Source organism: Trachurus trachurus (genome assembly GCF_905171665.1).
Source record: "Trachurus trachurus genome assembly, chromosome: 18".
NCBI lineage: Eukaryota > Metazoa > Chordata > Actinopteri > Carangiformes > Carangidae > Trachurus > Trachurus trachurus.
This window is the reverse complement of record NC_139909.1, coordinates 11655729-11676582: the sequence shown is the minus strand read 5'-3', so window position 1 is coordinate 11676582 and position 20854 is coordinate 11655729. Positions and strand designations below refer to the sequence as shown.

The following is a 20854-nucleotide window of genomic DNA, read 5'->3' as shown; positions in this document are numbered from 1 at the left end:
CATTTAATAAATGGTAAGGGCCGCTGGAAAATGACTTTCATCTCCAGACCACAGTCCACATCTACTGGAGGCTAGCAGCATCTCTCCTCCTACCTGCAGCAGCAGCAGCTGTGCTGAGCATGGAGGTTTCGTGCTTATGCCACAAAGTTTTACATTTTTACTAGTGCTGGCGTTAACGGCGCCGTTAATACGGCCCAGCAGCACTAACTTCAACAAATGCCCACCTTCGTGAGAAGCACGAGTTTACTCTTGTTTTGCTTTTTTCCCCTCTTGCTCGCACCTGAGTCGTTCTTTTCGAAGTCATGATCACGTCTTCACCTGCAGCTGCTTGACAAGTGCCTGCAGCGCATCTGACCAGTGATTGGTCAGATCGACGCGTGACGGCGCGTGCGGTGTCAGATTACAAAAAAAGAGGTCTCTTCTCCCTCTTCTCCTGCCTCGCGCTGACAGCTGATCTAGTAGCGCGCACCACGGCTGTGCATATGCGCATCCTTTGTGCAAAACGGGGCCCCTATTGGATCGCGGGGCCCTACGCACTGTGCGTGATCTGCGTGTAGGCAGGGGCGGCCCTGTCAGATCTATTAACAGTTAACAGTTAAGTTAACAGTATAAACAGTATAAAGTGAGCAAATGTAAAGTACAAAGTGTTAATGTTCCTCATGTGATTCACTTGTTGATCATTTCACAGGTGGAGTCAGAAACTGTTAAAACACACGTCGTTTCCTTCCTTCCTGACTCTCAGATAAGACGAATCCCTCCATCTCAGTGCTGTGTGTGTGTGTGTGTGTGTGTGTGTGTGTGTGTGTGTGTGTGTGTGTGTGTGTGTGTGTGTGTGTGTGTGTGTGTGTGTGTGTTAGGTCAGTAACACTGTAACTGTACCTCAGTGACTCGGGTTATTCGATCGATCTCCGTGTCCGACATCTCAGACAAACATCTGGCCACTCCTGTGTACAAATCCACTTCGTCGTCCTGAAACAGAAAGATTCATCTTCAGAACAAGAAAAACTGCACAAGCTGAACTAAATGAGAAGATAAAATGTGTTGTTTTTAAAGGGATAGTTCACTCAAAATTGAAATTTCACTCATTATCTACTCACCCTCATGTCAACTAAGGGCTGTGAGAAGTTTCAGAGTCCTCCGTGCCTTCTCTGAGTTACAGCGGGTCTCGGCATAGCACTGCATGTCCATATGACGGTAGCGAATGGGGCTCACTTTTCTTCGTCCAAAAAGACACACCAAAAAACATCCAAATACCTCCATACTGCTCGTCTGTCATGTCCCTCTTGTATTGAAGCCCCGACATGAGAAATTGTTCCGAAAAAAATTAAATAATTATATGTTTTAAGCTTGTTTGTAGCGGAAGCTCCCAGTGTCTCAGTTCACTGCTCTGCCTGTGTCCGTCCAAATCTCACGTGATTTGCATTGACACCCAGTTCCGGCAGAGCAACACTGGGAGCTTCTGCTACAAACAAGCTCAAAACATATAATTATTTAATTTTTTTCAGAACAATTTCTCATGTCGAGGCTTCAATACAAGAAGGACATTACAGACGAGCACTATGGAGGTATTTGGATGGTTTTTGGTGTGTCTTTTTGGACGAAGAAAAGTGAGCCCCGTTCGCAACCGTCATATGGACAAATACTGCTGCGTAGACCCCCACCCCTGTAACTCAGAGAAGGCACGGAGGACTCTGAAACTTCTCCCAGCCCTTAGTCGACATGAGGGCGAGTAGATAATGAGTGAAATTTCAACTTTGAGTGAACTATCCCTTGAAAAGAACCAGAAACCTCCTCGTTCTGACTTGTTTTCTACCTGTATCTGGTTCGGCAGGAGGCTGAAGATCTTCTCGGTGGTGGAGCAGAGGATGCTCCAGCAGTTACTGGGGGGGTTGGGCAGCGCCATGGCCTGAGCGAGGCCCCGCAGGACGGAGCAGCACAGCGACTGCTGCTGCTGCTGCTGCTCCTCCTCCTGCTGCTGCTCCTCCTCCTTCTGTTTCTGGTTGTTGAACTGCTGCAGAGCCAGAGTCTCCACAAAGAACTGGAGCTTGTCCTCGGCCACGTGCTTCATCCACAGGCCCAGAGACTCGTACAGGTGAGTTCTGGTCTGAGGCTGCAAGGCAAGGCAAGGCAATTTTATTTGTATAGCCTGTTTTTTACAAACAGTTTGTCTCAAAGGGCTTCACATGGCATTGTAACAACATCCTCTGTCCTTAGACCCTCACATCGACTGAGGAAAAACTCCATGGAAAACCCTTTTAACAGGGAAAAATCGGAGAAACCTCAGGGTGCAGGAGGACGATGACAACAACAGGATCAGTTCTCTAGTGACGCCTGCTGGTAGAAACTAGTCACTGCAGCCACAGCGTTCAATATAAATATCATCATGAGCCATAATGGAAATAACCGACACTGTATAAGATTTAAATCCACTTCTTACTGTTATCACTTCATTTTTACACATTGTTCAAAGAGGAAATTCTCAAAACTACTCTAAAAAATTGTCGCTTAAAGGGATAGTTCAACATTTTTGGCAAATTGCCCCGTTGGCATAATCCCTATAGTCATAGCAGTAGGTTCGTTACCTTTAATTGTCGGTGCAAGCTGTTTTTCGAACGGCGGAGCAGAGCCGTGAGCTGCTCAGAGCTACGCTACGGAGGCTAATGGGATTTCTTGGTTTCCCCTCATGAAACTTATCAAATACACAATCCAACAACTCCAAAACGCTCTGGTGGACAAGTTGTGACCTGCACATACACCACGCTATGTGATAATAACAGAACGTTAACAGACAGAGTTGTTTTGGGGGCAAAGTCATGCAAACAGCTGATGCGTGTTGCATTCAGGGACAGTTTTTCAGCAAAAAGTCTCTGCATTTACCTGGAAAACAACTCTGTTCTCCGGCTCTGCTCCGCCCTTCTAAAAACAGCTTGCACCGACAATTAAAGGTAACAAACTCCTAAGACTATAGGGATTATGGCAATGGACCAATTTGCCAAACATGTTGAACTAAACTGAAGTTCGAGAGGAAACTGTGAGTGTGTGATGTTGATCCTGGTGCAGCAGGTTCCCGTCTCTTACACTGAGGGTGTAGACCAGAGGCGGCGACAGCCAGGAGCCCAGGAAGAGAGATGCACTCTGGGAGGACTGAGCCTGACTCGCTGCCAGGACGACGCACTGATGCTGCACGTCGGCTCCTGTAGAAGACAAAACAACGTTTCAACGCTGCTGTGACTCTGAATTAATTAAGTATTTATCTATCTATCTGATCATCGACAACAACAACAGCCACCACGTGAGGACTGAACGTGTTACCGAAGCTGAGCCTCATCAGTGGAGACAGGACGGCGCTCCAGTTGATGGGCGGGTACTGGAAACTGGAGCCGACCGAAGCCAGAGGCGTCAGAGCGGCGTTCACCGCGGCCGGAGGAAACACCTCTGGACCTGGACGAAGGACGGAGAGAAAAATATTATAAACGGATTAAAACCTTCACGTGACTCAGGTTTGTGTTGATGAAGATAGAAGATAAAGAGTTGCTGCAGGTTTCAGTTAAAGGTACTGTAGGACTTTTGAAAAACACAACGATGCCAAATTAAGACCTGTTTTACATCCAAGATCGTAGAGATTTAAAAATATAAAATCTCAGAAAAGCATTAAGGACAAAGACACTCAAAGTTTATTAAATTATAGGGTCGGAAAAGGAGAATTAGAGTTGATTATTACTAGTAAAGTAAATAAATCTTTTCTCTTTTAATCACAGTTTGTTGACACAATTTGCATCAGTTTCCATGGTGGTTTTGTTTTGTAGCTTCATCACAGTGGGACAATTACAAATATTTCCCAATTATGCATTTAAAAGCTTTTAAAAGCATCGTTAAGATCTCAATCCAATCAGTTTTTAAGAACAGTAAAAAATTGTATTTCAGATCTTTTGAGAACTAAAATTCTGAATATTGTATTTAAGACATTTAAATAATTTTTTAATAATCCACTAAACCGGTCCACTGACCTTTCTTTCCAGCCTCTGAGATGAGGTCGATGACCGACCTGAGGACGCTTTTCTCCGGGAGGTAACTGAAGTCCTGAGGAACTGAGAGGACGAAGAAACAGAGGAAAATCAACAAAACAACACAACAGCAACAACAACAGATGAATAAATGAAGTGGTTTCATTTTAACGTACCTGCTGTGTGACTGTGGCTGGTCGACATGTGGGCCAGATGTAAGTGTCCGACCAAACAGGCGCTGTTGGACTGTAAACCGATGGCTGCTGAGAACGTGATGATCTGAAGAAGAGAAGAAGTTATTACTGTGATTCAGGTTTTGTTTGTCTGAAAAAAAAATAATATACACAACGTCGTCCTGAGGGTGGCGCAGGAGGACAGCTGTCAGAGCAGAGCCAGAGACGAGTTTATACCAGGAGGATTTTACTGTTTTTAATAGTAAATATAAATAAAAAAAATCTAAATGTGAAACCGACCTGTGTGATGGCTCGGATGACCTCGTTCAGTCGACTCTGCTGCTGAGAGGAAAGTTCCTGTTCACTGTTCAACTGAAGAAGAAAAAGAAAGGTACAAAAATGATGATTGTATTAAAGCTCCTTCAAAATAAAGGTAGATGTTTGTATTAAAGCTCCTTCAAAATAAAGGTAGATGTTTGTATTAAAGCTCCTTCAAAATAAAGGTAGATGTTCATATTAAAGCTCCATACAGTATAAAGGTAGATGTCAATGTGTAGTGTGATTATAAAGCAGCTCTAGGTTCTATATTAATACTGTGAAAGTATCAAAGCCTCAGTCCACAGAGAAATGCACACAGACTGTATTCAGAAACTGAGCCTTAAAACCAGCCGTCAGGACTTCCTGTCACTTTGTGATGTCACAACAATGCAGTCACCTAAAGCCCCGCCCACCACCATCTGGACCCACCATCCAACAACTTTGTAGGATTTGGTTTCTCTGAGTGTTTTATTCTGAAATCTGCTCTGTTTCTTAACAGTCAGCCAATCAGAAGAGCGACTCAGAGCCTCCTCTCTTCTGATTGGCTGACACCTTCCCATTGCCACTAAAGCTCCTAATAGGAGATGTAAAACGACACTGAGGTGGTTTTAGGTTCTTAAAACCACAAATAAATCTTCTTATGAATCAATATGTTCAATTAAACACAGAAAAAGAGAGAATTCAAAGCTTTAACAACAGAAACATGACGGCGTATCTCTCACCTGGATCAGGTAACTCTCAGATCCGACCAGAGCCACGAGTCCGTTGACGGCAGCCAGTCGCTGCATCGTTGGACAACCCTGGAAAAAAACAAAGACAGCTGCTCTGAAGCATCTGCAGGTGGAAAACAGACTGGATGTAAAGTCGTTCTGTGACTAAACGTACCTCCGTTAGTAGGATCTTGATCCAGGCCGCCAGCAGTCGAGGCTGGATGTCCTCAGCTTTGCCGTGACCGGACAGAGACAGGCCGTGGACGACCAGGCCTAAAGCCAGAGAGAAGCCCGGGGTCTGGACACAAAACAGAGAGATTATTATTATTATTATTATCATCAATTCTCAGGCGATTTTAAACAATTTAGTTCATGTTTTCATTCATTTGAACCAGATATTTATGTTAAATCTGCACAGGCCGACATAATCCAAATGTAAACGCCCTGTTACTTTTTATTTACTGAACATATTAAGTCAGTGTCTTGTAATGTTGAGCACAGAGGTGGAAATATTCTGCTTTGGGTGGGAAAACATTGATTCAGTGATCAATCAGCCGGTTGCATTGATCCAAAATGAAAAAGTCAATCAGATAGTAATACGTATCATTATTTGTAACACGCGCCTTTATTTTGAAATTCCCCTGGCACATCTGGGGGATGAGGATCTGCTGCAATTTCTTATTTAATTAGCAGAGACGCGAACGTAGCTAATTATTACAATCTAAAAATATTCAGTTTGAGACTCTAAGCAGGAGAAAGAAATTTAATTCAATGTAAACAAAAAGGAATTTTTAATGTTCTTTCAGTTTTATTTAGTAAAATGTGAAACTTGTTAAGCTCAATAAATCAGAAAGTGAACAGGAGGCAGATTTTTATGAAATAAAAGATAGATTGTTATTCATTTAAATGTCACGTTGTGCTCAGAAATAAAAATGCCAAATGATATACTGATCTCTGAATCCAATCCAATCGAAATTAACTTAGCAAAACTGGAAAACAACATCGAATCGCTGTCCACAGAAACAAATAAAATAGAAACTGACTTGACACAATATTGATAAATATAATTTTTTTCTGCATACGACTTTATATCCATAAATACTTGAAGAATACTACAACACAACTCTCTCCTGCTGACCTGCTGACTCTCCTCCGTCAGGCTCCGCAGCGTGTTCATGACCTCCTCGGCCTTGGCGGCGTCGACGAGGCCTCCGCTGAACGCCGCCACACACACACACGCCACCGAGTACGCCAGCACCTGCACACACACGGTCGGAGTTACACACCATGTTTAGTCAAGTGAAGTCATTTTATTATGTTTGGTTTGTGTGTGTGTGTCGGAGTAAAAGTAAAAAGCTGTGGTCACCTCCTGCATCATGCGTCCCTGCTGCCCGCCGCCGTCCTGCAGGTTGGACAGGAGTCTGTCCAGCGTCTGAGTGACGTGGACGTGTTGCTCCCTCTGCCCACTGGTGCACAGGGCCGCCAGCGACAGCCCCAGGCCCAACATACAGCCGGTGCTGAGGAGACCAGAGGCGGTGTGATGTTAGTCAGACTGGATCCATGCAGGATTTTACTTCTGTGTCTCATTTGTGAACTTCAGTTTATAATTAGTTCAGAAAAATATGAAAAATTAATGATTTTTCAAAATAAAAGCATAAAAATACTACTTATATATTACTTTTGTGTCTCTTTTTATTTATTTATGCTGTGTTGTTGTTGTCTTATCTGTATATTGTGTTGTAAACATCTGTCTTGTGCTCTCGACATCATTGAAAATGACGGCCTGCTCTCGATGATTCTAGAGATTAAATAGGCTAAAGGTTGAAGATCATTTGTTCAGTTCAATTTATAAGAAAGTTAAAAATATTATGAAACAACTTGACAATTTTTTTGTCCAGTCTTCTCCAATTCAGAAAAAAAAATCTGTTAACAACCAACTGATACGAACACATCACTGCAGGACTTACATCAGGAGTTACATCCTGCACTGATTTTTTCAAATTAAAAGCATAAATTGAATACTAATAAATACTAAATGTGGATGTTTTACATTTGATGTGTTATTTTCTCCATAACAGATGATTTTTCCGATATTTTTCACAGAACACCCCTCAGTTTCCTGTTTTCTTTTTTGATTTCCATTTTTCAATTATCAATTATGACCAGCAAATGATCAAGCGTTTGATCGATTTGTTTGCTTTGTGCTTTTTGTTGTATGTTATTGTTGTCATCCTTCTCTCTAACCACTTTTAATGCTTTTTATTCTTGTTTTTTTTATCATTTTATTATTCTTGTGTCTTCGATTATTTATTTATGACAATTATTTATTGTCACTTTTGTGCTAAATCATCATAAACAAACATTTTTCTGTTTCAACACAATAAAAACGAAGCCTTGTGTGTTTCAACACTGTAAATAAAGTTTCCTGTTATTGAACAGTGTGACACTGACTTGTACTCCAGCTCGGGGTTGAAGGAGCAGGTTTCCAGAGCGTCCAGGGAGCTGCGCAGGAGGTCGGCGTCCTTCTGCGCCGAGACGTCGCTGAGGAGACAGAGACAGAGCTCACAGTCAGTCACAGAGATCACAGGTTCGAGTCCCTCCCTCCCTCCCCGTCCGGACCGGGGCGTACTGAACCTACCTGAGGCGCTGGTGGTGCAGACTGGACAGGGGGAGGAGGAGGAAGGAGAAGAGGAGGAGGAGGAAGGAGAAGAGGAGGAGGAGGGAGGAGGAAGAAGAGGAGGGGGGGAAGGAGGAGGAGGAAGTGGAAGAGGAGGAGGAGAAGGGAAGAGGAAGAGGAAGGAAAAGAGGAGGGGGAGGAGAAGGAAGGAAGAGAAGGAGAAGGAGGAAAAGGAGGAAGAACAAAAGGAGGAGGAGGAGGGAGGAAGAGGAGGAAGAAGAGAAGGAGAAGGAGAAGGAGGAACAACAAAAGGAGGAGGAGGAGGATGAGGAGGAGGAGAAGAGGAGGAGGGAGGAAGAGGAGGAGGAGGGAGGAGGAAGAAGAAGAGGGGGGCAAGGAGGAGGAGGAGAAGGGAAGAGGAAGAGGAAGAGGAAGGAGAAGAGGAGGAGGGAGAGGAGGAGGAAGAAAGAGGAAGAGAAGGAGAAGGAGGAAAAGGAGGAAGAACAAAAGGAGGAGGGAGGAAGAGGAGGAGGAAGAGAAGGAGGAAAGGGAGGAAGAACAAAAGGAGGAGGAGGAGGAGGAGGAGGAGGAGGAAAAGGAGGAAGAACAAAAGGGGGAGGAGAAGAGAGAGGAGGAGGAGGGAGGAGGAAGAGGAAGAAAAGGAGGAGGAGAAGGGAAGAGGAAGGATAAGAGGAGGAGGGACAGGAGGAAGAGAAGGAGGAGGAGGGAGGAGGAAGAAGAGGAGGGGGGCAAGGAGGAGGAGGAAGAGGAGGAAGAGAAGGAGAAGGAGGAAAAGGAGGAAGACATAAAACCTTCACAAACTGTGACTGACGTTTAGTTTGAGCACATTGAAAACAAAGTGTGTAGCTCATCTGAACCGTGTTAGTAAAGTCGTCGTAAAGTCGTACAGACCAGACACAATGTTCCATTATTTATACCCGACTGTATTAAATTCTATTGTGGTGTAGTTTTATGGAATATTGTTTATTTGTTATTGAATATTGAGATATGTATATGTACTGTATTTATATTTGTTATATTGAAATGTCTTTGTGAGTGGTTTGTGCAACAACGGGTTTCTGTTCATGCCAATAAAGCTAATTGAATTGAATTGAATTGATTTGATAACTCCCTCCCTCCCTGGACCGGTGTGTACTGTACCTACCTGAGGCGCTGGTGGTGCAGACTGGACAGAACCAGTCCCAGCGCGAGGCCGGAGTGGAACTGGACGGCCTGGGAGTCGTCGGCGGACGGCGATCCGGGCAGAGCGGCGCGGAGCGCGGACACGACCTGGACCAGAGCGTCGCGCTGCCACACGACCAGGACCGGGACCAGGAGGGACAGGGACAGACTGGCACAGGACCGGGCGATCGCACTCGCCGTGTTCTCCCCCGAGTAGGAGCGCTGGGGGGGGGGGGGGGGATTGATTGATTGATTGAGATCTTTATTGACAACAGACAAATGTTTACAAAAGAAAACATACATCGACACAACTGCTGCCAAAGGGATGAAAACACAAAAAAGCCGACAGCTTATTTCCATTGTGGTCCCTTTAGTGAGTGAGTGTGTATGTCCGTGTGTGTCTGTGGGTGTATGCGCATGAAGGGGGAGGAGGAGGAGGAGGAGGAGAAGAAGAGAAGAAAGAGGAAGAGGAGGAGGAAGAAGAGAAGGAGGAAGATGAGAAGAAAGAGGAGGAAGAGGAGGAGGAAAAAGAGGAGGAAGAAGAGAGAGAGAGGAGGGGGAGGAGGAAGATGAAGAGGAGGAAGAGAAGGAGGGAGGAAGAGGAGGATGAAGAGAAGGAGGAGGAGGAGGGGGAGGAAGGAAAAGGAAGAAAAAGAGGAGGAAGAAGAGAAGGAGGAGGAGGAGGAAGAGGGGGAGGAGGAGAAGGAGGAGGAAGAGGAGGAGGAGGAGGAGGAAGAGGAGGAGGAGGAAGAGAAGGAGGAGGAGGAGGAAGAGGAGGAGGAGGAAGAGAAGGAGGAGGAGGAGGAAGAGGGGGAGGAGGAGAAGGAGGAGGAAGAGGAGGAGGAGGAGGAGGAAGAGGAGGAGGAGGAGGAGGAGGAGGAGGAGGAGGAGGAGGAGGAGGAAGAGGAGGAGGAAGAGGAGGAGGAGGAGGAGGAGGAGGAGGAGGAAGGAAGAAATAAAACCTTCTCAAACTGTGACTGACGTTTAGTTAGTTTGAGCACATTAAAAATAAAGTGTGCAGCTCATCTGAACCGTGTTAGTGACCAACTGAAGCGTCTTCTCTTCCTCTTCAGCGTCGTACAGACCAGAAACAGTAGCCATGTTTCCATCCAAAGTGATTCGAATTACTGGAAAATGCGCATTAAAAGAAATTCGAATCTTGTGTGTTTCCATTACCAGTACGGACTTTGCGTTCCGGCCGCCACAGACTTTATTAATGGGAAATGCTGGATGCGCTGGTTGATACTGTAAGTTGCGTTTTTACTGAGGAGGAACTATGACAAACTGTGTAGTGGAAAGGGTTGCAAAGTAGTGGCAATTGGTAGAGGAAACCCTGCTTTACATTGTTTTATATAAAAGAAAAAAAAACATTATTATGCAGGTGTGGGGGCTTTTATTTTGTCGTGGCCGTGCGGAAACCCTGTTGTTGTCTTGTGAGTGAACTGCAAACAGGGGAGCAGTTGGGGTGAAAGTGCGCTACGTCACACTTAATTCAAACATAACTGTTTCCATCTCTTTCAAATCAACCAAAACCCGGCTCTAGTGAGCGTATTTTAGTTTGTGCGAATCAGGGGGTTTTAGTTTGAATTATGGCGTTTCCATCATAATTTTCTGATGCGATACATCTAGATGCGCATCTCAATACGCTGATGGAAACATGGCTACTGTGATAATTCTCCGTCGTCTACACAGACAGATCTAATGGGAATATTGTTCATTTATCTGTTTCATACTAATTCTGCTGTTTAAACCCAACAGGATGAAAAATGTCTGTCCTTTATATCTGTTTTTTAAAGACAGAGGAGACGTTACGTACGTGGAGGAACCAGGGGAAGACTTGTCCTCGGGCCTTGTGGCTGCTGCTGATGATGCTGAGCAGCGTCTCCAGCACCATGGACAACCAGCTGGACGTGGGGACGAACTCTGGACCCGCCTGAAACAACAAACACGTTAAAAATAAAGAATTTAAATGATAAAAATGAGAGTGACAATAAATAGCTGATTACAAATTATACACATGAAGACAAAGAAATCTTAATTTATTGTGTATGTTTAACATTATATTACGTTTTTAAGTTTTTTTAACTCTCTGTTCTGTTTCACTTGTGCTGCTTTTAGGGTTATTTTATTTGTTTTGTACATTTTATTTAATGTAACTTGTGGCTTCAGTTTAGTTTTTATGGTCTGTTCTCTTGTTCTCTGGGATTTCTATGATGTTGTAAATGACCAGACGACACAACAGCTGTTCAATGTTTGAAGCAGCGTCAACAGGAAACAATAATTTTGTGGAGTCAAAGGGTAAAAACGTCCACAAACACAAACTAAATTCAATTCAATTCAAACTGACAAAATGAGTAAAAAACTGTGTTAAATCAACTCGAATGTGATTATTTAGAAACAAACAGCAGTAAACGTGAATGAAGAGTAGTAGTAACTCACCCCCAGGCCGCCGTCGCCGTCCGCCGGCAGGTTGCTCTCATACTTGGCCAGAACGGCGGCTAAACTGCTCAGAGCCAGGATGGAGTTCCCCTGGACGACAGGACTGTCCCTGAAGGCAACACGGACATGTGTGTGTGTGTGTGGGTCACAGGTTTGAGCTTGATGCCTTCGTATTTGTGCATATTACTGCAAGAAACAAGCAGTAGTTATGTTTTGCGCTCTTGTTCAACCCTTGTTTTATCTGTTCCCCGGGTAAGGACTGAATTTGGGAAAAGAGTATTCAGCTCCGCCGCCCCTTCGGCATGGAACACTTTACAGAAAGAGCTGAAACTCGCTAAACTAATCCCACTTGGAGCCTTTCGCTCTATTTTGAAAGATAGGCAGCAGAAATTCACCCAGCAGTGCCTGTGCTTCAAATCTTAAATTATTTATTTTGTTGTTCCAATTGTTGTATCTGAAATTGTAAAACTCTGTATATTTTCTAATTGTTATTCTTTGCATTTCTGTGTTGACATGTATTGCTGCTGTACCGCGTGCTGCTGACCATTTTTGGCCAGGTCACCCTTGCGAAAGAGATCCTGATCTCAATGGGCTTTTATCTGGTTAAATAAAGGTTAAAAAAAAAAAAAAAAAAAAGGTTGTGTGTTACTACAGGTGTGTGTGTGTGTGTGTGTGTGTGTGTGTGTGTGTGTGTGTGTGTGTGTGTGTGTGTGTGTGTGTGTGTGTGTGTGTGTGTGTGTGTGTGTGTGGTGCAGAGACTCACTTTGTAGCAGCTTTGATGGCGTCCGTCAGCTGATCTCTGGCCCTGAGAGACAAAGACAAAGAGACAGACTGAGCTTCTTCTGTGTGTTAATGCAGCGGTGCGTTCAAGGACAAACCGACATATCTGTTCTGTTCTTTCATCTCAGACAGACTGAGCTGTTGTTAACATGTTTTATTGGTTGTTTATTTTTATTTCCAGACTCAGCAGCTAAACCTCACTTTGTGTATATTATATTTGTTGTTTTTATCTTTTATTTTGACAGTAAAGCACTTTGTGACTGGTGTCTCTACTTCACTAACTTATTGATTGCTAATCACTAAAGTTTGTAATTTTCTGTTTTCTTTTTTGCGTGTTCTTGGTGAAAAATCAAAAAAAGTCTGAAAACTTAAAACGTGTCCTTGTAACAGTGAGTTTAAATGTAATTTAGTAAAAAAAAAAAAAAAAAAAATTCTGTTCACCAATCACAGTTAATTAAACTGTGATGTGATTTGACTCTTGTGGTTCAAATTACATGAAATTAGATTTCAATTTCTCTGTACAAGCTACATCAATCAGCTTTATAACATTAGAACAGGTGACTCATTGAATTGTGTTTTTGTTTTGTTTTTTACACTGAGTGAAAAATGAAATTAAGTTTCAAATTAAATCACTAATGAAAACAGGCACAACGATAAAATCTGTTTTAATGGTTTACATCTGATCATGTGTTTAACGTCTAAAAACACTTTGATCATCACTCCAGATGTTGCAAAGTGCTTTATAAATAAACTTTGATTGTTTCATTGAATAAATAACGATTTTTCATATTTCATATTTCAATTATAACCATGTCTGTACCAACATATATCAACAAGTCTTGTACATACATCCAAAATGTAATTTAACATTCACTATTGTGAGTTACAGCTCGATAAATGACACTCACAGCAGCTTCATGAGCATCAGCACATCTACATCACATATACTGTTTATTTTGTTTATTTGTTAGGATCCCCATTAGCTGCTTTATATATATATATACTATATATATACTGTATGTGTGTGTGTGTGTGTGTGTGTGTGTGTGTGTGTGTGTGTGCTGCTCACCACATCCAGGCACAGTGCTGTTTGTACTGCAGCTCCTCTGGGTTTCCTTTGCCCTGTTTCTGCTGCAACTCCAAGTCGGCTCGTCGACCCTGAACACAACACAACACAACACAACACAAATACACACCTCCATCTGTAACTGCACAACCTCCTCCTCCACCCGGGGAAATCAGTCCACACACAGTCTTCCCTTGTTATCTGTGGATTTTTACTCCTTTAACTCAGTGACCTGGACGTAAACAGTGAAAGTGAAACAGACATAACAACGTGTCTGGATTGGGTATTTAGATTAGGGAACATATTCACCATTAACTAGGTGCTTATTAATATGCATATAAGTAGCTTACTAGCTCCTTATTAGGAATTATTAAGCACGTATTAACACCTTATTCTACCTCTATTACAGCATGAATTAAGATTTTTCCTGATATTAACTCCTAATTATCGCTTATTCATTGTAAATGAATGCATTGTTGTTTCTGAATAATGATGTGAATAACCCGTGGGTTATTGGGGCCTTGTACAGGGGCAGTAGCACAAGAACAATAATTCTTCCTGTATCACTCTGAATTAGTATAGCATTAATGCATTAATTTACAATGAATAAGCAATAATTAGGAGTTAATATCAGGAAAAATCTTAATTCATGGTGTAATAGAGGTAGAATAAGGCTATGTAGAATAAGGTGTTAATACGTGCTTAATACTTACTAATAAGGAGCTACTGTAGTAAGCTACTTATATGCATATTAATAAGCACCTAGTTAATGGTGAATGTGTTCCCTAATCTAAAGTGTTAGCCTGAATTGAATTGTTTCTGCAGGAAAAACAGAAACAAAGTTGTAGTTGTGTGTCTGTAGACGTGAGACGTGTCCTCCCTGCTCTAGTTATCATCGCCTGCAGAAGCTTTCCTCTCTCTCTCTCTCTCTCTCTCTCTCTGTCATCTATAAATACGTAATGAGCTGCGAGGAGTTCAGACCTGCAGGACGGCGTGGAAGGCTCGGCTCATGAAGCTCCTCCAGGCCTGAGGCAGCAGCAGCGCTCGGTGCCACTCCGACGGCTGGATGTTCACCTGCACAACAACAATAAATAATATTACAATAAACAATAGGGGTGTGCCAAAAAATCGATTCACGTAAGAAACACAATTCTCATTTAATACGACATAACATAAAATGTCCCAAAATCAATTTTAAAGAATAAAAAAATGAAGCAAATCGACTGTCTGCCTCCATTTCATTCTATTTTTTTTTTTATAATAAAGAGGCACTTTTAATTTTGTTACTTAAGCAATATGTGATATTGCTTTTATGCAACAGTTTCAACAATTCCATCTAAGCATGGATGAATGTTTAAAACTCAATAAATGTGAAAAAGACACGTTAGTCATTCTGTCTTGCAAAGCGGACTGCAGTAGATCATGAGGATCCTTTGCAGCGATGGACTGAAGCAGAAATCATTAGGAATCAAATCAAATTTTTAATCAAAAATCGTTTTGAATCGAATCGTAGCCCCAAAAATCAGAATCAGACAGTGAAAGATTCCCACCCCTAATATACAACAACAACAACGACACAAAGACACAGCGTTGTCGTGTGGCGTTCGCTGCTACCTCGTGAATCAGAGCGCTGAGCGTCTGCTGGAAGCTGCGGCTGCGGTTGACCAGGAAGCGATCGATGGGTTTGCCGTTGCGGTCGGTCTGAACGGGGAGCTCGTAGCTCAGCAGCAGGCCGGCTGCAACACACACACACAAATACACACTTTACTCAAGGTCGAGCGCTGGAGTGGACAACGGGGAAACAGAAATTTCAGCTCAGGGCAGAAACCTGCACTCTGTGTGGATCTGTGATGGTTCCTGACTTTATTAATAATATAAAAAATAACATTTTTGTCATTGTTATTATTACATTGTAACATTATTATGGATAATGGAGGATCCTTGCTCTTATGTACAAGATTTCTACAATCTCTGCCCTCAAAGATTGCCTTCTTCTTTTTTTTTCTCTTTTCTTTTATCCTGTTTTTCTGTGTCCTTGTCTTGTTTTGTATGATTGTTAGTTGTTTGGGGTTTTGTTGTTTGTTATGTTCAGTAATGATTTGGTAATTTTTAAACCAAATCAAATCAAATAAATAAAAAAAAGTTGATCACAAAAATTATTATTACATTGTTAAGCACCAAACTGACAATTAACGACAATTAATTAATTTTTTTAGTTTTTTTGATTCTTTGTACTGCTCTGTTCACATTGTAGCTGTAATACTGCACATGTTCCCATCTACTGTCTTTCTATTGTTTAATTCCAGTGTTCTTCTATTCTTCTTACTGTTGCTGTTGTTGTTATAATAACACCAACATAACAGTGTTAGTAATAGCAGTAATAATAACAAGAAGCAGAGGAAGAGACAGAAGATCTTTGAGTGGATTTACATGAACAACATTTACACTGAGTCTAATTCTGAATAAACAACAGACATCGTGTTTTTTTGTCGTTATTATCAATGACAATTTAGTCCATGTGCAATAACCTAAGACTGCATGTTGCTGAAATGTGCTGCAGTTTCTATTCATTTCATTTTGTTATATTCATTTTTGTTATATAGATATCTTATCAATATGATGTTATTATGTTATTTATAGTTTTTGAAGTATTTAGTGTCGTCATGTTTTATTTCTTTGTGCTGTTTGTTGCTGTAAAACTGAACATTTCCCATCTACTGTGGTTCTATTGTTTAGTTTCAAGCTTCTTCTACTCTTATTATTATCATCATTGTTGTCATAATAACAACAACATCAATAATATTAACACTAGTAGAGAAGGAGAAAGGGCAGAAGAAGAAGAAGTGTGGATGTTTGGTTTGTCCACCTGCCAGTCCAGGTTTGAGTCCCGGCTGCTTGTTCTTCTCGTAGGTCTTCAACATGAACGCTGGGATCCCCGCCACCGTCTTGCCCTGGTCTGAGCGCAGGCCGCCGCCCCGCAGCGCCGAGAAGTAAACGCCCCGCGGCATCTGGCTCATCTCCTGCCGCGCCAGGGACGACAGGAACACGCTGAACGCTGACGAACAAGAACAAGAACATAGATACATATATAGATATAGATATCACTATGAACAGACCCAGAGTGTGTGTGTGTGTGTGTGTGTGTGTGTGTGTGTGTGTGTGTGTGTGTGTGTGTGTGTGTGTGTGTGACCACTGGTCTACCTGGGAGGACGGAAGAAGGTGTGAGCGCCATCAGTTTCACGTACGACGCCCCCGGGACGGACAGATCCTTCTCCTCTTCTTCCTCTCCTTCTTTCTCCTTCTGTTCATCCTCTTCCTCCTCAGGCAGCTTCACACAGGGCCGCGCCTCAACCACACAGACAGAGACAAGATCTCAACAGCTGACATTATTAAATGTTTGTTTTGATACATTAAAGGGATAGTTCAACATTTTGGCAAATTGTCCCATTGCCATAATCCCTATAATCATAGCAGTAGGTTCTTTACCTTTAATTGTTGGTGCAAGCTATTTTTAGAACGGCGGAGCAGAGCCGTGAGCTGCTCAGAGCTACAGTACACTACGGAGGCTAATGGGATTTCTTGGTTTCCCTCATCAAACTCATCAAATACACAATCCAACAACTCCACAACGCTCTGGTGGACAAGTTGTGACCTGCACATTCACCACGCTATGAGATAATAACAGAACGTTATGAGACAGAGTTGTTTTAGAGGTAAATTCATGCAAAACAGCTGATGCACGTTCCCATCAGGGACAGTTTTTCATCAAGCAGTCTCTGCATTTGCCTCTCCTTCTTTCTCCTTCCAATTTGCCAAAATGTTGAACTATCCCTTTAATATATGATCTAATTTGTGAAAGGATTTCTTGAAAAGAAAGGGAGTAGACAACGTAAGTTCACTTCTTTCTGCTCCTTCTCATTCAGGAGTTGCATCATTATTAGTTTTATTTTGTATTGAACTGTTTTATTTTATTTTTTTCAATGAATGAAACAAATAAACTAAACTAAAAAGAAATACCACAACATATAAATTGTGTTGTACTGTGTTACATTAGTTCCTATATAACAGTGAAATAAATAATGTTATAAACTTGAGTTCGTCTTACTGCCTCAGGAAGGAGAGTTATTTTGTGGACGTCTTCGGGAAAATCTGCCAGAGCCTTGTAGCCACAGCTGGCCACCTCTGGATCCTGTTACAGCAACACACACACACACACACACACACACACACACACACACACACACACACACACACACACACACACACACACACACTTGAGTGGAATTTATGGACTGTAAAACCAAAACAATAAAAGTCAAGAGGATAAAAAGCTTCATTCATCTGAGAGCTTGTGAAAGTTCACTGTTGGTTTTTCATTAAGAGCAACAAAACATTATTATTATTATTATTATTATACATTATATTATTCATCCATCTTATTGATTAGTGTACGTTTATGTATAAGGTGTTCAGTTCATTTCCTAAACTCATGGAGCTCCTTTACTTTTGTCATTGTGTTACACAGACACACACACCTTGTTCAGAGCGTAACTCCAGAGGAAGCTCACCACCTCCTCTTTCAGTTTCTGAGGGAAAAACAGATAGAAACAGTTTTTAAAAACATAAAATTGAGGAACACTGACACAAATAAATCCCCTTTAATACAACTAAAGTGTTTTTTGCACTATTATTATGAGATGTTCTGATGTTCTGTATGTAATTATTTTCTGTGAGGCGACCTTGAGTGCCATGAAAGGCGCCATACAAATAAAATGTATTATTATTATTATTATTAATTATCAACAGTCATTTGATCCATATGTTCCTCTTTTAGGTTTAAAGGGATAGTTCAATATTTTGGCAAATTGGCCCATTGCCATAATCCCTATAGTCATAGCAGGAGGTTCGTTACCTTTAATTGTCGGTGTAAGCTATTTTTAGAACGGCGGAGCAGAGCTGTGAGCTGCTCAGAGCTACGCTACGGAGGCTCATGGGATTTCTTGGTTTCCCTCATCAAACTCATCAAATACACAATCCAACAACTCCAAAACGCTCTGGTGGACAAGTTGTGACCTGCACATTCACCACGCTGTGAGATAATAACAGAACGTTGCTTGATGAAAAACTGCCCCTGAAGGCAACACGCATCAGCGGTTTTGCATGAATTTGTCTCTAAAACAAAAAAAACCCGACAATTAAAACAAACGTACTGCTATGACTATAGGGATTATGGCAATGGACCAAATTTGCCAAAATGTTGAACTATCCCTAACATTTCAGTTTCTTTTTTAAACTGAGAGTGAGATGAGGAAATGAAGGTGCGACACCTCGTACTCCTCCGACTTGACGCTGAGCTGAGGAACCAGAGCCAGAAGCTCCGCGACCACCTTGACCACCAGAGGACGAGAGTCTGAGCTGAGCTGCGGCCCGAGGCGTTTCCACGTCGACACCATGTCCACCACCTGCAGTGTGAACAACAACAACGTTTACTAGTGAAACAGTGAACAACACAAGTGTGTGTGTGTGTATATATGTGTGTATATATGTGTGTATATGTGTGTGTGTGAGACCTCAGCGCGGCACAGCTCCTGAAGTCCTTGCAGAACGAGAGCAGCCGGAGTCGCCATGTCTGGTTTGGTGCACTGGTTCAGAGTGTGTGTTATAGCGGCCAACATGTCTCCTCCATGTTGGTAGGGCCTGACACACACACACACACACACACAGGATGGAAGAACCTTCATCAACATATGATGGAGCCAACGTGGACAAAGATGTTTGTGGTGTGCATCTTCACTGACCTCACTATTCAATTCAGTTACAATTCACCGGTTTACAATTTGGTTTGATTCAATTACATGATTCATCTCGACGCATTTCGATGCATCACATCTTCAATTCTCTATGTTGCCACACATGGCCTTTTCATTAATTACAGAGGATTTGTAGCTCCACTATGCAACATTTTTACTTTAATGAAACAGCTCTGGAGTAGTTGTGACGGTTTAATAAATGGCTTCACATGTAACGAGGCACAATGGAGGCTCTCTGTCTTCCACCTAGTGTCTCTCGGCTGAGAAACAACTTTGCAAGATCAGCGCCGCTGTCCCAACTACACAAATATACACATCGTAACATCATATGATAAATAACATTATCTACCGCTCTATTGATTGATTTCTGGACAGCTTCGTTGTAAACAAATGCACATGGCCGAGAGGAGGGTTAGAAAAACGCGGAAAAGAGACTGACTTGCATCATTCCTCTTTAACATAAATAGTCAGATAAAAGTGATGACTTTTTATTTACATAAAATAACATAGAAAATATCATTTAAATGCATCACAGTGCAGCAGCTTCCTAGAGTCTGAACACACAAAAAGGCCTACTTAAAGCTGCACTTGTTGATTTCTAATTCAAAGATCGATTATGTGACCTAACGGCATCGATTCAGAATCGTCCCATCAAGAATCTCGATGCATCTGTGAAAAGATTATTTTTGGCACTGCTAGTGTGTGTGTGTGTGTGTGTGTGTGTGTGTGTGTGTGTGTGTGTGTGTGTGTGTGTGTGGGACCTCTCTCTGCAGATGTCCCTGACGCAGGCGGCCCGGGCCAGGAGCTGCTCCCACTGGGCGTCCCTCCCCACCACCACCCTGCTGCCGTCCTGCTGAGTCAGCAGACGCTGCAGCTCCGGGTACACCCGATCCTGACGGAGAGAAGTAATACAGTTTATTAATTATTAATAATAATAATAATGGCAATGATGAGTAATGTGATAACACTTTACAATAAGGGTCCCTTAATTAACACTAGTTATTACATTATTAAGCATTAATTAACTGTTTAAAAATGTATTAACAATCATTATTATGTATTACTTAGCATTAGGAAACACATTAATTATTGTATCCTATTAGTAAGCAGTTAATTAATGTTTACTACTCGAAGTTAGTTCATAAATTATAAAGCATAGGCTAATGATGTGATTAGTTATCATTATGTATGCATTACTCAGCATTAATTATACATATTAATGCTTAATAATGTGTTAACTAATGTTAATTAAGGGACCCTTATTGATGATGATGTTCACCACTGATTCTCACAGACCTGTTTCTTCCAGAGAGCCGTCATGAGGCGCATGGCCACCGCTCGCAGCCGGGGGGCGCTGGCGAGCATGTGGAGCGTCTGCAGCACCATGGGAACACACAGCTGCTCGGACACACACACACACACACACACACACACACACACACACACACACACACACACACACACACACACAAACACAAACACACACAGTTTAGGTATATAAACCTTTCTTCTTTTTTTTTTTAAACAAAGAGAGGCTCCATGAGGAGAGGGTTCGGTACCTTGTGCGTCCCCAGGTTGGGCAGACAGCTGAGCAGAGCGTGAGCCACATCTGGATCCTTCTCCTTCCCCAGTTTGAACAGCAGCACGGGGACGAGGGCGGGAACCTGCAGACAGACACCTGTCAATCACATGAAGCTGGGGGATGATGCTTTATATTCAGTATTCTGCACCTCTTTCACTGCTCTCGCCTTTTTT

General features: G+C 42.3%; 1 protein-coding gene across 2 annotated transcripts in view; it reads right to left on the bottom strand.

Moving 5' to 3' along the window:
• Positions 1-20854, bottom strand: part of focad (focadhesin) — a 51154-nt gene that overhangs the window by 8659 nt on the left and 21641 nt on the right. The window contains exons 12-40 of one of the 2 annotated variants that reach the window (XM_083993429.1): positions 20659-20763; positions 20396-20497; positions 19861-19991; positions 18860-18986; positions 18617-18751; positions 17825-17875; positions 17395-17478; positions 16491-16635; positions 16156-16344; positions 14904-15025; positions 14271-14363; positions 13293-13381; positions 12207-12248; positions 11444-11552; positions 10821-10937; positions 8988-9226; positions 7844-7864; positions 7657-7746; positions 6572-6722; positions 6344-6463; positions 5381-5503; positions 5218-5295; positions 4478-4549; positions 4181-4283; positions 4008-4088; positions 3313-3441; positions 3079-3194; positions 1814-2110; positions 880-969 (exon numbers count right to left, since the gene is read on the bottom strand). In XM_083993429.1, coding sequence (XP_083849555.1) covers positions 880-969; positions 1814-2110; positions 3079-3194; positions 3313-3441; positions 4008-4088; positions 4181-4283; positions 4478-4549; positions 5218-5295; positions 5381-5503; positions 6344-6463; positions 6572-6722; positions 7657-7746; positions 7844-7864; positions 8988-9226; positions 10821-10937; positions 11444-11552; positions 12207-12248; positions 13293-13381; positions 14271-14363; positions 14904-15025; positions 16156-16344; positions 16491-16635; positions 17395-17478; positions 17825-17875; positions 18617-18751; positions 18860-18986; positions 19861-19991; positions 20396-20497; positions 20659-20763 — 3351 coding nt within the window. The remainder of the gene's footprint in view (positions 1-879; positions 970-1813; positions 2111-3078; positions 3195-3312; positions 3442-4007; positions 4089-4180; positions 4284-4477; positions 4550-5217; positions 5296-5380; positions 5504-6343; positions 6464-6571; positions 6723-7656; positions 7747-7843; positions 7865-8987; positions 9227-10820; positions 10938-11443; positions 11553-12206; positions 12249-13292; positions 13382-14270; positions 14364-14903; positions 15026-16155; positions 16345-16490; positions 16636-17394; positions 17479-17824; positions 17876-18616; positions 18752-18859; positions 18987-19860; positions 19992-20395; positions 20498-20658; positions 20764-20854) is intronic. The other variant, XM_083993430.1, reaches the window with a different exon arrangement.